A 15,838-nucleotide genomic window follows, 5' to 3' on the forward strand; every position below is an offset into this window, starting at 1 on the left:
CAAGATTCTGATCTCGGGCTTTAAAGCAGAGGGAAAGCTTGTCCTCCAGAAAGGTCCCTTACTGCCCCTCATTCAGAGAGCCATGGGCTGACCTGCCCCACTCTGGGACCAGAAGGAACCAGATGACCTGTGATGTCCAGGAGCAGGGCACACCAGTAGGTGGCGCTGCTTCGCCAGCCCTGAGGGCCCGGGCTCAGCCTGGCAGACCCCTCAGGTCTCCCCTGAGTGCCCTGGGCAACAGGCAGTATTCGAAGCCTGGCCCAGGCTGGGCTTTCCCCTCCTACATTTCATGAAGAACTCCCAGCCCGTCCACTGGGATCCAGTCTACAAACCCGGTGTTCTTTCTAAAATGTAGATCCGATTTTGTGACTGCCCTCTCTCAAAAAACTCCCACGGCTCCCATAGACTAAGGACTAAACTCTTGAAGTCAGTAAAGAAGGCCCTGCCTACCTTTCTATGCTCCCTTCCTCCTGCCACCCCCAGCCAACCCCCTACCACCACAGCACAACCTGCTCTTCCTGCCCCTGGGCCTTTGCACGTGCAGGCTCCTCTGCCTACCTGCCCTTCCTCCTTTACTCTGCCTGAGAAAATTCCCAAGAGCTTTCAGGGTGTGACTCACCTGTCATCCTCCTCTGTGAAGCTCCCCCGCTCCTGGCCAGAGTCCACAGGCTCCCTGCTGAGCCCTCCCACAGCTCCTTGCCCAGAGCTTGCTTTGAACCCAACGCTCATGCGTGCACTCAGCAGAGCATTGGAGTGCCAGACAATGGGAACACAAGCATGAAGAAGGCGGGCACAGCTCTGCTTGGCCACAGAACCACACACATGAACGAACGGACGACCACGGGCCACGGTAAGTGCTATGAAGTGAAGCACCGAATTCATACCTCACATTAAAGTGGGTTTTTTTCTTTTTTATTAAAATATAATGTACATGCAGCAAAATAGATAAATCTAGTGTTTAGCTTAATAAACTTTTACTTATGTCTAAACCAACGGTCCCAACTCCAAAGTCACCCGTGCCCTCTCCAAAATGACTACCCTGCCCCCAAGCGTATCCATTCTGATTTCTCTCCCCCTCCCCTCCCGCCCCCCCGTTCTAGAATCTCATATACACAGAACCTCGCAGCATGCACTGGTTTGTGCCCACCTTCTTTTACTCAGCCTTAGCCTGAGGTTCATCCGTGTTGTTAAGTGCAGGGGCATTTTGTTCCTTTCTATTACTAAATAATATTCCAGTATAGAAATGGGCCCCAATTGGCCCATTTTCTTGTTGATTGACCATTTGGGTTGCTTCTAGTCTCGAACCAGGATGGAGAAAGACATGATGAGCACTCCTGTAGAAGTCTCTGTGAACCCATGTTTTCATTTCTCTGGAGTATATTCCCAGGAGCAGCGTTGCTGGCCCACAGGATGGATATAGGTTTTGTTTTAGTAGATGCTGCAAACAGGTGACCCAAATCTATTTGGACAAAGCAGTTCACAAGCCGAGCAGCAGCGCCTGGGGTCCAATTGCTCCCTAACCTTGATCTTGGACTGTCCAAACTCAAGAGCTGTCTACTGAGTACATGTTTATTGCTTAAGCCACCAGTCTGGCATTTTGTTATAGCAGCATCTCAAGGTGAACACAATTTCCAGGTAGGAATGCAATAAGTGTTAGCTACTGTGATGGGTACTTGTATGTTTCCACCAGACTGGACTAACTGGTGCCCCCCTAATTGGTAAAACATGTGTGAGGGTTTCCAGAAGAGACCAGCACTGAATTGGTAGGCTGAGTTAAGAAAATCTGCCCTCTGGGCACCTGGGTGGCTCAGTCGGTTAGGTGTCTGCCTTCTGCTCAGGTCATGATCCTGCAGTCCTGGGATGGAGTCCCGAGTCAGGCTCCCTCCTCAGCGGGGAGTCTGCTTCTCCCTCTCCCTCTGCCCCTCCCACCTGCTCGTGCTCTCTCTCCCGCTCGCTCTTGCTCTCTAATAAATAAATAAATAAAATCTTTAAAAAAAAAAAATCTGCCCTCACCAATGCAGGTGGGCATCAGCCAATCTACTGAGGGCCTGAAGAGAACAGAGAAAGGGCACATTTACTCTCTTTTGGAGCGGAGACATCCATCTTCCCCTGCCCTTGGACGTCCACACTCCTGGTTCTTGGGTCTCGGGACTTGAACTAGGGATTACAACATCGACACCCCGGGTCTCCCCTGGAAGCACAGCACAGGCTTTCCCGGGCCTCCAGCTTGCAGATGGCACATGATGGGACCGCTCAGCCTCCATAATTGCGCGAGCCAGTTCCTACTGTAAACCTCTTTCTATATATCTCCATATATCCTATTGGTTCGGCTCCTCTGGAGAACCCTAATACAGCTACTGTTTTCAATTATAATCATGGTAATGAAGCTATTCCATATCAGTTGCCCCTCCAGACCACAAAGTCCTCCCAAGCACCAGCTCATCTACCTCGTCTACTACAGCCACATCAATAAATAACTAGGAAGGGAAACGTAAATCAAGGTCACGAGCGATCACCTCACACCTCTTGGGCTGGCTACGCTCAAGAAGACAAAAGATACGTGGATTCACGTGGATGTGGGGAAGAGGGAGCCCTTCGTGCGCTGTTGGTGGGAATGCCAATTGGTGCAGCCACTGTGGAAAACAGTTGGGAGGGTCCTCGGGTTATTAGAAAGAAGAATGATCACGTGATCCAGCAAGCCCTCTTCGGGTCTTTATCCAAAGGGAATCAAATCGGTAGCTCAAAGACACATCTGCATCCCCATGCTCACTGCAGCATTGTCCACGTCAGTCAAGACATGGGGCAACCTGAGTGTCCATCGACAGATGAATGGATAAAGAAATGATATATGTACACACACACGTATACACACTGGAAGACTATTCAGTCGTAAAAAAGAAGGAACTCCTGCCCTTTGTGACATCATGGATTCTGCTAAGTGAAATAAACCAGACACAGAAAGACAAAAATCGTATGATCTCATATACGGAGTAACAACAACAAAAGAGTGGCATTCACAGTAACACGGAGTAGAATGGGGGTTACCAGAGGCTCGGAGGTGGGGAAAAGAGGAAGATCTTGATAAGAGAGTACAAACTTTTAGGTATAAGACCAGTAAGGCCTAGAAACCCACCGAACAATGCGATCACTGTCGTTAACAATGACGTATCGTATACCTGAAATTTGCTAAGAGAGGAGATTCCCAAGGGCTCTCACCACACACACAAAAATGGTCAGTATGGGAGGTGGGGGATATGTTCATTAGTTTGATTGTGGTTAATCATTTCACAATGTGTACATATATCCAAACACCACGCGATACACCTTAGACTAAACTTGTCAAAAATCAAATAAAAAATCAATCAATCAACAAAAGTACAAATACGCACACACACAGTCTTGAGCGCCTCTGTGAGGTAAGGGGGCAACTGTACCACCTGCTGTTGTTTCAAGACTGTTCCCAAGGGGCAGAGAGACTTCCCACCCATTCCCATCCCCCAGCCCAGGAAGCAATCCCTTTCAACTCAGCACAGCCCCCAGGCCACCCCCACCAGAAGACAAACAGCCATAATCCCAGGGCTTACAGCCTTGGCCGAACCTCTGACAGCCTGGAGGCCAGTCTCATTTGGGGACACTGAGCTCCTGGAGAGGACCCGGCTTGCCTAGGGTTCCCCAGCAGAGGCTGCACCCCCACATGGGGCTTACCCCACCATCCAGGTGGTGGCAGGAGCCTTGTACCTTGGCAGCAACATGGAGGGCCAAGGATGAGGTCCTGGGTGGCAGCCACAGAGACCCGGGAGTGACCCCCACTGCCAAGGCTTGAATGACTCCCGGGGTGGGTATTGCAGGAAGAGAAACAAGATTGGCCTCTGAGGCCTGATGCCCCCCAAGGTGGAGATGCTCCTCCATCCTGTCTCCCTCTAGACTCTGAGGTGCTGCAGTGTCCACGTGGAGTGGAGAGCAAACTCCACACTGTGGCCCACAAGCCCTGAGGGCTCTGGCCTGGCCTCTACCAGCCTCCCCAGTGACTCTTGAGCCCCTCACTCCTGCTTTCCAGCCATACTGGCCTTCCAAATCTCCAACGTACCACATCCCTCATCACTTAAGGGCTGCCCTCCCTCTTTCTCTCTCTCTCTCCCTCTGTTATCTAGTTAAGGCCCAGTCATCTCCACCCTCACCTCCAATGCCCTCTCCTCCAGGAAGCCCTCCTGAGGCCTCTGACCAGCTCAGCATTCCTAGCTTTACAGGTGCCAAGAGTGGCCCAGCAAAGGAAGAGGAATGTAAGGGCGTTATATTTGCCGAACCCTTGGGAGCTCAGACCCCTGATACCATGATCTTGCGGATGAGGAGAGTCCTTGCCCAAGCTGTGCGGCTGGTGGGTAGCGGGGCCCCCAGTTGGCTTGCACCACCAGGAAGTGGACAAGCCCGCTCCCCACCCTCGACTGCATACCTACCCCAGGGCCCATCTTTTCATCGGCTGCCCCCCACCTCCCATCCCAGATGCATCTAAGAGGTCAGATGAGGCTGCTTTGGTTTCGCAGGCCCAACCAAGATCCCGACATTGGGGCATGTGTGCAGGGTGGCCCCCCGCAAGGACAGCCCAGGCTGACTTGGCCTGAGGGGAGCAAACATGCAGTCAGGCAAGATAAACACAGGGATTTCTGGCTGCTTTGTTTCTAGTTCATTCCAACGCATCTCTGCCCATCTGTGAGCCTTGAGTGAGTCCCTGCCCCTCTATAAAGTCTGCGCTGAGATGCACCAGACTCAAAGATCCCTTCCTACCTTGAAATTCTCCAAATGCAATCTGGAGTCTCCAGGGGGTGTCTCCCACCTCACCAGTTCTGGGCTTTTTTTTTTTTTTTTCCCCCAAGACAACCCAAATCTAGGGACTTCTGACCTCTCCGCATTTGCTCCCTCTGAAGGTTGGATCCTGAGACTTCCCTCACCGTCACCTGTCACCTGGCAAACTCAAGGACATATATTCTCCTGGGGGTTGTGACTCACTCAATAAATAACCACGGAAAAATTGCCGCCTCCTCTGAGAGGGCCTCCCTGACCAGCCGGCCCTCAGTCACACCCACCCCCACTGCAGGCTGCGTCCCCTTGGTTTATACTGTCATAGAACCCTGGCTTGTCTTCCAAACACTCACCACCACCTGTGCTGTCATTGATCTGATGTTTGTCCCCTCCACTAAAGCCGCTGGCTGCTTCCCAGGCCTAGTGCTGGAGCTCAGGGTGTCAGGCTAGGGGACATCCTTGGACACTGATGGCCAGTAGGGCATGGCCACCTCCACAACGAGGGGCCAGAAAAGGCTTCCTACGTCGGGGGACGCTTGAGGATTATCTGCTGAGCTGAGACAGTGAGGAGGCAGCCAGCACCAGGAGGGCCGGGAGGTGGTTTGGGGTGAGACCTGGTGCATTCAGGGAACAGACAAGGCAGGGCAGGTACAAAAGCCCCCGAAGCAGGCAAGGAGTCTGGCCTAGGTTTAGGAAGACCGCACTGGCTGGCGCTCACCTGGCCTTCAGAGCACGCTCCTGATCAGCAAAACATGTTCGAGCCTGCAATATACATGTATTAGTCTACACATGTGTACATACACGTATTATTTACTGTCTTTGCATATATTAAAAATCAGTAAAGCTTCATTTCGCTCTTATTTTAGAGATTAAAAAATAAACAGAAGACTTGATGTGGTTTTCCTGCTCCTCAACAGACAGCCTTGTACCCACTAGGAGACCAACCCCTCCCAGCCAAAAGGGGAAGCCACCCAGGGACTGCGGCGTGGAGGACTGTGGTGGTCAGATCGGCTTTTCTAGACCCCACCTGTGGCTGGCTGTGTGGCGCCAGATGGGAAGGGAGAGATGGAAGGTGGGGAAGGCAGTCAGGCGGCTGCTGGGCGAGAAAGAGGGGCAGGGCAGGGATGAATGACCTCATTTTACAGAAGGGGAAACTGAGGCTGCAGAGGAGCATGGGGTCAGACTCCAGCTTATAAAGTGGCAGAGTTCTGACCGAACCAGGCCTCCTGTTGGAGCTGGTGTATTCTTATCTGGTCAACAACGTAGGGAAGCTAACCCCCACCGCGAGCAGTTGGTCCTGGGGGACCCTCTCAGGAAGGACAGAAGGCTGAAGTCATGAGGTCCTTTAAAGGGCCCCCAAACTCCTACAGCCACTCAGTGACTGCCCCAGAAAGGGTGCAGATGTGTCTTATATTTCCCCAAACGTGGCCCTGGGTGCACAAGGTCACATGAGAGAGGGCGTTTGAAAAACGAGATCCCGGGAGGGGTGAGGTGCCCATCACTGGAGGTGTGTAGGTGGAAGCCATGGCTCTTTGGCTTCCAAAGGTGGGGGTCTCCAAAGCATCAGGCGGCCCCTCGGTGGGTGCCAGCACAGGGCTAAGGTCTGGGCATCCCCAGCCCGGAGACCTCATGTGGGGGCGCAGGTGCCCCTCCCTCGCTGGGCATTTCAGCCTACAGGCTCCTGCCCTGGCCCCACTTCCTCCCACCAGGGACCACAGTGAGGAGGACCAGACTGGGAGGTACCGAGACAGGCTGGAGACTCAACAGGAAATGGGAGTAGGGGTTTCAGAAAGGGAGGCAGTAGATTATTAATCTCTTGATTAATAGCAGCGGGCCAGTGGGAGGGAAGGGGCTGTCCCACTGTGGTTCAGAGACAAGAGGAGGGGGTATCTTAGCCTCCTCCAAATCCCAGCTAGTCATCCCTAAGTGCCAGACGCAAGGGACAGCAGGCCCAGGGGGCAGTGTCCTCCATCCAGCCCCCACCCCCACCCCCACCACCCACCAGAGCCCAGGACCGCAGGGCGCTGGGGAGTCCTGGCGAGGGAGGGGGACGCAGCCCGGACAAGCCCCCACGCTGCGGGGGTCGGCCTCGGAGAGCTTCTGGACCCACACAGGCCAGCTGCAGAGGCCGGGCAGGAAAGAAAGGCCACGTTTTAAGAAAGTACTAAGTCCAGGACGTCGCGGGGCCTTGCAGGGCCTTGCAGGCAGCAGGCAACCCCACCGGAGGGGGGAGGCTGGCCGGCAGGGGGCCGTCTGGCGGAGGGCAATGAAGGAGGCAGATGAAGCCCCGGAGAGTTCCGGCAAACCCCTCCGCTCAGCACATCTGGAAAAGGTTGGCTCTAATGCCATCAAAGAGCTCGGAGGGGCCAGGGAGACAGCCGGGGCAGGGAAGCCAGGCCGAGGAAAACTTAACCCCCGAGTCCCTGGGGCTCGGGCTTCCCAATTTGTCAGGCAGGCCCTGAGCCTGGCCCGCGGCCCCCCTCCCGCAGCGGCCCCCGGCGGGGCTCAGGGGGGCAGGAGGGCAGCATCAGTAACGGCGGACTTCCTGCTCTGCTCTGATCAAGGCACGGCCTTGTGATTTCCACCCCAAAGCAAGGCAGACGGGAAGGGAAACTGAGGCACAGAGAGGGGAGGCCCGGCTTGTCCTCTCTGCCTTCCTCTGGGTGTGGAGCTGGTCCTGAGGCCTCTCACGGGGAAATCTCAGCGTCCAGCCCCTCACTGTGGCGCCGGCTGGAGACGGCCCCCCCGCCTGGCCCTCCCAGACTGTTGCCTCCCCCACACCCCTTCCCGCCCCACCGCACCCCTCCCCTAGGGAAACCCCCTCATCCCGCAGATCTCTGCGCCAGTGTCACTGCCCCCAGGAAACCCAGGACCAGGTCTCATGTCAGGGCCACGATTGCCGTGAGTCTTCCACATTCCCTCTGCCAGCCGTCCTCCCAACACACACGGGAGCTCTGTGAGGGAAGGGGCCATGTTCTTGCACACCAGTGTCTGCTCTTAGGTGCTCAGTTGTGCACCAACCGCTGACCAGACCAAACACAGGATCTGAGAAAGCTGAGGCAGGGACTTCCCTGAAGGGAGACCGGGTCCCAGGGTGGACCCCCTGGCACCCCCTCTCCTCACCAGCTGCCTACTGACCGGGTGCCTGGCATGGTCCTGGGCCTCATGTTTGTCTGTAAACATGACAGACACATACCTCCGACTCCAATCCACACACACACACACACACACACACACACATACACACTGCAGAAATCCAATGTAGGAAAAAAATCACACAATGGGACAATCCACACAGGACACGGCTGGATTACAGTTTTGTTTTCAGGTAGCAAGAAGATGGCTGCATCCTTTGAGGAACATGGCCGAGCACCTCGGTGTGTAGGGCCTCGCAGTGAGCCCTGGGAATAATAGGAGGGGAATGTCATGAGTCGGTAGAGTCACCCCCCAAATCAGACCATCCCCACATCACACGGGTGAACCCACATGCGTGGCAGGTACCCCTGCTTTCAGCCTGCCCCCCTGTTGCAGCTCTGACAAGGCCCCCCTTCCCCTCCTGCTGCAGGTTCCCCACCCTGGGCTTCTGCCCTCCCCTCTCTCCGGGACCATTCCTGACGGCTCACAAAACAGTTTACAGATATGCTCCCGTACCTCCTGTCTTCAAAACAAACAAAATCCCTCTCTTGACCCATGCTGCCTCCAGCTTCCCAGCCCCATTCACTGCTCCCTTCACAGCAAGAACTTCCTGAGACTTCTCACATCTCATTTTCCTCCTCTGTACCTGTCATCTTGGCCTCCGTCCCCACCGCTCCCCAAAACTGCATTTGCCAGGGTCTCAGACACTCCGCGTTGCCATTTCTAATGGGCACTCGGCTCTGGTCTTACCAGGTTTCCCAGAGCATTTGGGAGACTCAGGCTCTGCCTCATGCCCTCCATCCCGAAACTCACCTCCCGGGACATGCGGATGCTCCTCCTGCCTCGGGAGCTCCTTCTCACCACTTCAGCCAGCCCCTCCACCTTAGCCCTGCCTCTGAGGTCAGGGTGCCCGGATGGCTTGGGGATCAGCACCCCCTCTCCATCTAGTCATCCCCAAGGCCACCCCAGTCCCGCAGCCTCGAACACAGTCTGCATGCGCCTGATCCTCGGTCACATGACCTCTCCCAGGTTCCAACTTGCCCACATTGTTACAGTTTAACATCGGGGACACTGGGGTTCATACTACAGTTGATGGTGTGAGATCATTTAATTGGCTTAATTCTTAGGGATCGTAAGATAATGTACTTCTTCCTGCCAATGGCGTCATAGAGTCCATGAAATGCAATATGCCCTGAGCCCTGAAATCTTCCCAGTACTCCAGACTTTTGCACTCGACATCTTACTTGCATCCTCTCCTCCCACGGATGCGCCCATAGGCATCTCCAACTTCACTTCGCCGAAACAGAGCTGCTGGTTTCCACCTCCTAGGGCTGACACCACTGGGGGTCCCCAACTTAATGAAGGACACGCCCAGCCAGCCAGCCACTCAAACCAAACATTTAGGGCTCTCTGTGATTGCCCCCTGCTCTTCTGTGGTCAAACTCTTGTCATCTCAGCTTCCAGACACATCCTGAATTCACCCATTTCTCTCCACTTCCCCAGGTAGTGTCCTGGCGTGAGCCACCATCACCTTGCGCCTGCCCGCGCCCACTGTCCCCATGGCAGCCAGCAATCTTTTCAAAACCTAAACCAGCCCATCTCAGGAACCTCCAAAAAAGGAGAGAATAATACTTCAAAGCCAGCAGAAGGAAGGACAGAGTAGAGACAGGAGCAGATAAGAGCAGAAATCAATGAAATTGAAAACAGAAAAATATTAGAGAAAAATCAGTGAAACCAAAAGCTGGTTCTCAGAAAAGACCCGTGAAACGACAAAGCTCTAGCAAGACTGACAAAGGAAAAAGAAGAAAAGGCACGAGTTATCAATATCAGAAATGAAATAGGTAGTAGGCCTATGCACATAAATTTAACAGCTGAGAGGAAATGGACCGAGTCACCGAAAAACACAAGTCACCTAACTCACTGAATCTGAAATAGATCATTTGAATAGCCCCATAACTATTAAGGAAATTGAATTTGTAACTTAAAAACTCCTTCAAAAGAATTCTCCAGCCCCAGATGTTTTCACTGGAGAATTTTACCAAATGTTTAAGAGGAATTAATACCAATTCTACACAATCTCTTCCAGAAAGATGCAGAAGGAGGGAGCACATCCTAACTCATTCTATCTGATCTATTTCAGATCAGTTGATCCAATTTCAAGACTTATTATATAGCTTCAGCAAGCAAGGCCTAGTGGTATTGGCACAACCGTGGACGCATGTTATCAATGGAATAAGACAGAGAACTTAGACCAACACAAATACGCCCAAATGGTTTTTGACAAACATGCAAAAGCAGTTCAAGAAAGGAAGGATGGCCTTTTCAACAATGGTGCCAGAGCAATTGGATATCCACAGACAAAAAAAAAAAAAAAAAAAAATCTTGCCTTAAACGTCACACCTTGCACAAAAATTAACTCAAAATACATCATGGACTTCACAAAACTATAAAACTTTTAGAAAGAAAATAGGAGAAAATCTTCAGTTGCACTCGTGGGCATTTACGCAGAGAAATGAAATCCTGTATTCCTGCAAAAATCTGAAGGTACCCGAATGTTGATGACAGTTTTATTCAGAATAGCCCCAAGCTGGAAACAACTGAGATGTCTTTCAACAGCTAACTGGTTAAACTAACTGTGGGACATCCGCACCGTGGAATACTACTCAGCCATAAAAAGGAACGAACTGCTCATACACCCAACAGCCGGGATGACTCTCCAGAAAATCATGATGAGGGAAAAGATCCGCTCCCGTAAGGTCACTTCCTGTGTGATTCCGTTCTTGAAATGACAACATTTTAAAGGTGGAGAACAGATTAGTGGTTACCAGGGGTTTTGGGGAGCTTGGGGGCAGGAGGAAAGTGGGTGTGTCTTCAGAAGGGCAATATATGGGGACCTGGTGTATAGAAAATATTCTGTCTCTTGACTGTATCAGTGTCAACATCTCGATACTCTGGTTATGACACATCGTACACTTTGGCAAGACGGCACCATTGGGAGGAAGGAGATGAACAGTACATGGGATCCAAAAAAGAGACAGGACACATGGAATCTGTCTGTCTTTTTTCTTACAACTGTGTGTGAATCGACAATGCTCTCAAAATAAAAAGCTAATCAAAAAGAAACCTAAATCGGATCATTTCTCATCTCTACTTAAAACTCTCAATGGCTTCCCAGTACACTGGCATAAAATCCATACTTAAAAAAAATTTAAAATTTTTTTCAAAATTTTAATTTAAAAAAATAAAAATAAAAAGTCCAAACTTAAGGCCCTGGAGATCAGTCTCTGCCCTATACTCCCCTCCTCACCTGCTCTGCTTCTGGACACTGACTTACTCTCTGGGCCTTCATCTAGGGCCTTCCTGCCTCAGGGCCTTTGCACCAACTATCCTCACCCAGTCATCACATGGAGGCTCTTTCTCCTCACTCTGCTCAGCATCAACATCATCCTTTCAGGGTCTCTCTCGTGCCTGCTCTCTCTCTCGTCCCAATTCATGCCCAGTCACATCACCCCTATCTTAATTTCCTACGCTCATTATGAGGCGATATTTTTTCTCATTTTCGTATGTAGGTGAATACAAACCCCATGAGGAAGAAGACTTGGTCTTACTTTCCATCACATTCCCCTCTGGCACATAGTAGGGCCTTCAATGAATATTTGCAGAAAGGGTTGAGTCAAAGAATAAATGCAAGCAAAGAGGTCTGTGTGGGGCTCCTGGCGGAGAGGGTGGGGGCCCATGCCAGCCCCCGAGTGCATTCTGAATAGGGCCTCAAAGTTTTCACAACCACGCTCTCCCTTCCCCCACCTGCACACTTTGGTCACAAAAATGTCATCAGGATGTAATGAGATAATGTGCTGACTTCAGAGCCTTCGGCCAAGAGAGGCCTCACGAAGGATTATGGCCATGCGGATCCCCAAATCTAACCACACGGAAATGCAGAAACCCCTTCTCCCCAGACCCAGCACGGAGGAAGATGCCAGTGAAGGTGCCCCCGTCCTCGGGCAGGAAACTCACCCCTGCACTCTCTCGCCAGCCACTCTTCATTCACCTGACATCTGCGTCTCTTCTCAGAGCCACACCAAGGCACTGGGGTTTATCCCGGCCAGACACTGGCCTAGACACGCCTTAGCACCAGTACCCAGCAACAGCCATGCTAGCCACTCTTACAAACAGCCACCCTCACCAGCCCCCATGGGGTTTGGGGGTGTGCCCACCGCGCACAGTCCCCCAGATTCAGGGATGAGGCTAGGGCAGACCCAGAAGCCCTCAGGGCTATTTAGCCAGGTACCCAGAGAATGGTCCAGAAGAGGGGCTTAGGCTCGCAGACTCCTTGCCCCACGAGGAGGAGTATGGCTGAAGGAAGGGCCAGGACAAGGGGTTCCTCTTGCCTGGGTAGAAGGCCATATGTCCCAGGAACTCTGCTCTGTGGACCAGGGGGTGGGGGCAGGCAGGGTCTTGGTCCTGCTCGGTCCTGCTGCGTCTCCCACAGCTCCACAGGCAGCAAAGGCAAAAAGATACCGAAACCTGGAAGCTTCTGTGTAAATGAGGAGGTTGAAATGTGGCAAGACACCCTGGGCAGCCAGGACTATAAGCAACACAAGGCACAAGGCAGCTATGGGAGCCCAGCTGGGGTTTGCCACCCTAACCTCTGTGTGGAAAAATGCAAGTTCAGAGCGTGCCCAGGCCTACACCCCCACTAGGGGCTGCCTCGGAGGTGGGGGTGGGTGGGCGGGGGAGCGATAGGCCCAGGATCTGCTTCATATCTCAGCATGGCCCAGCCTCAGCCTCCATTCCCAGAGCACTTCTTACATGCCCGCCTCACATCATCCTCCAACAGCCTCCCAGGGAAGCTTTCTACCACCCCCACTTTAGAGTCAGGGACACCCAGGGTCATAGGACAAATTCGGACCAGTGAGACATCAGGGGAGTCTGCAGGGGGACTCTGGAAAAGACAGTGCCCTTTGATAGGAGAACATGATGCCACATCCCCTTTCTCATTTATTTGGGACACTGTTGTTGATGCCCGGAGCTGCTCCCGCCCTTCTGTGACCCTGAGGAACAATATGGCAGACACAGGAGCTGGCAGAGGGTGAAATCACAGGTGCCCAAGATCTTGAGAATATCTTTGGCTCAGGGAAGCCCACAGGTCAGGGGTCCCCACCGCATCTCCAGCGCCACCCTCAGGGCACCTTGCTCCCACACAGCAGTGATGATCTGTGACCAAGTGCCTGTTTCTGTCGTGGTTTGACTAATGCCCCTGCCACCACCACTGGATCATCGGCTCCCTGAGTCGGGGCCTGGTCTGGGTTCTCACCGAGGACAGGTGGCCTCCCCAGAGCGCGGATACAGGAGGAGGTCAACACATATTTATTTGGGGGAGGAAGGGAGCTGGGCCATGAAACCTCAGGCACATCCCTATGGGGCCTGTTTGACGGGCCAGAGTCTGAACCCGACCTCATCCCTGTGACGATTCTTTTGACCTTGGGCAAGTCACTTTGCTCTGAACGTCAGACTCCCGATGGCAAGTGTGCGCATTAGTTGATAAGACAAGGGCTCTCTGCCAGAATGAAGTGCAGTATTCACGGTTCACCCTGTGCGTGAATTCAAAGTGCTCTGACCTCTTGGATCTCATTTCATCCTCCTGATCTTGAGCCATCAGTTCAATAGTATCTCTTGAGCTCCTGAACGCGAGGCACAGGGGGAGGAGGGGCACAGGAGAGATTGAAGCAATTCCTGCCCTCCTGTGGCCCCCTGGAAAGTGACAGGGCGTCGGGGAGGAAAGGCACTGATTTAGGTCAGGAGATGCAGCTATTCCCGGCATGAAACCAGGCCAGGCAGAAGGACCAGCAAACGCGAAGGCCCCGAGGAAGGACGGAGTCTCCAGGCCAGCAAGGTCCGTGTGGCCACAGTCCCAGGACCAGGGTGGCTCGCGGAGGGCCTTGGGGTCGGGAGGGAAACAGGGTCCGTGTCCGGACTTTGATCGGCTGTGGAGAGGGGTAGAGACTGCCCTGTAAGAGAGATGGAAGCTTCTGGAAGGTCTGGAGCAGTGCCGTGATCTGATAGAGGACGTGGAGGGGACGGGGGAGGTGGGAAGACCAGAGAGCAGCTACTACAAACAGTGCCTCGTATCTGCAAAGCCAGCAAAACCAGGCCCCGGGACAAGAGTGCACATGGTGCCCCACGTCGCCAGGGAGCTGGGGACAGTGCCGAACCCTACTGTCCTCCCTCTCCCTGCCCAGCCATAGGCAGAGGGGATGCACCCCAACCCTAACTCGGATAGGAGTTACTGGAGAGAGAGGAAAGTACCTTAAACCCTCATTCCTTAACAGATAATAGCCACTTAAGTGGCAATGATAATTGAGACCAGAGATATGGAATTCCTCTCGAGAATGAGCATTAAGTCTTACTCAACAAAGGGATGGCTCAGGACAAATTCCGATCTGCTGTGACCGAACATTCTGTTCTGAGCTCCTCATGCCAAGGAGAGGGAGAGAACTCTCAGGGGGCCTGTAAACACCCACACGGAGGACAAGACCCTGCAGTGGGTCTTGATGTGATGTGATGGGTCTGATGTGCACACTGTTCACATCATTGCTTCAGTCCCAAGGCAAAGGGCAGTTGTGAGAAGTAAGGATCATCAGGCGAACGAACGCTGAGGAGCTGCCTGCGGGCTGTGGGGGGCGGGGCGTAAAGGGGGCGGGGCCGTGGTGGGCGGGCCCGAGAGGGGCCTCACCTGGCTCTCCCCCATCCCTCAGTCCCCTCACCCCACTTCCTGTCTATGGTGCTCTTCTGCTCATCAAATCCTACCGGATTGTGAAGTTCTTTCAGGGTGGGAAGCATGTCCCTTTCATCTTGCCCACACATAATCCCCATGCTCTGTACACAAAAGGTGCCCCATAAACGCACACTCAGCTCTTGTTTCCGAGCGTCAAACCCCCCTCCCCAGCAGCTTGTGCTGGGGTTGCATTCACCCAAGGGAACAGAAAGGAAGGGCAGAGCTGGCCCGCCCCACAGCCTTTACCTCACGAGGTTGGCACAGGGCCCCGGCCACCGGCAGCTCTGGTACACACGCTGGACCACTGTCTCCGAGCCGTTCTGCACCTGGCAGGACACCGTCCGCGTCACCGTGTGATGGCACCAGTGCCTGTGGGGAAAGCAATAGTCATGTCAGCCCTTCTATTCCTGAGGTGCTGACTGCAGGGCAAAAGGTCATGCTGGCCAAGGAGGGGTCCCTCCATAAGGCTGCGGGGTGGGGGTGCTCGTTCTCCCGGGTAAGGGGTTCACTGAGACCCTCAGTCCAGGACTAAGGGGAAAGGGAAGTACCCACCACAACCTTGGCCACCAAGCCCTGGCACCCACCATTTCTGTCTTCAAACACTCGGAAGGAACCCCTGCCCACCGGGAAATCCCACTCTGGTGAGGAAGACTAAGAGGGAAGTGATTACAACCCACAGGAACACGGGGCCATAGGTACAACCAAAAGATGTACACGGGGAACTATGGGAACAGAGGAGGGCACCCAACCCAGGTCCCGAGAAAGACCAACCACCTGGGTACTGAAAGGTAAGAGTCAGCCCACAGCAAGTGCAATCACACGCGGCCCAAAGGCGGGAGGGAAGGGAGGAGCCGGGAGGAAGGAAGCGACGTGGTACCTGCCAGGCTAGATGTGGGTTTTATCATGAAGTCAGTGGGGAGCCCCTGAAGGACTCTGACCAGGGGAATGCCTCAATGGGTCTGAGTTTAGAAAAATTTCTCTGGTGCAGAAGCCTGAGCTGGGACGTGGCGCGGGGCGGGGGGTGGGGTGGGGGTGGGGTTTACGCAAACAATATTGTGATTGGATCCAACAGCAGCCCATGCTCCCACCTGCCCCTCCCATTCCCCCCCTCCCCAGATCCTAGAAATTTAA

General features: G+C 53.5%; 1 protein-coding gene across 3 annotated transcripts in view; it reads right to left on the bottom strand.

Moving 5' to 3' along the window:
- The window catches only part of COL26A1 (collagen type XXVI alpha 1 chain), a 140,955-nt gene that overhangs the window by 87,777 nt on the left and 37,340 nt on the right, over window positions 1-15,838 (bottom strand). For 2 of the 3 annotated variants that reach the window (XM_027613324.2, XM_027613323.2), the window contains exon 2: window positions 14,954-15,076. In XM_027613324.2, coding sequence (XP_027469125.1) covers window positions 14,954-15,076 — 123 coding nt within the window. Of the gene's footprint in view, window positions 1-13,550; window positions 13,941-14,953; window positions 15,077-15,838 lie in introns of all 3 variants that reach the window. The other variant, XM_027613322.2, reaches the window with a different exon arrangement.

The sequence above is a fragment of the Zalophus californianus genome, chromosome 10, assembly GCF_009762305.2.
Source record: "Zalophus californianus isolate mZalCal1 chromosome 10, mZalCal1.pri.v2, whole genome shotgun sequence".
Classification (NCBI taxonomy): domain Eukaryota; kingdom Metazoa; phylum Chordata; class Mammalia; order Carnivora; family Otariidae; genus Zalophus; species Zalophus californianus.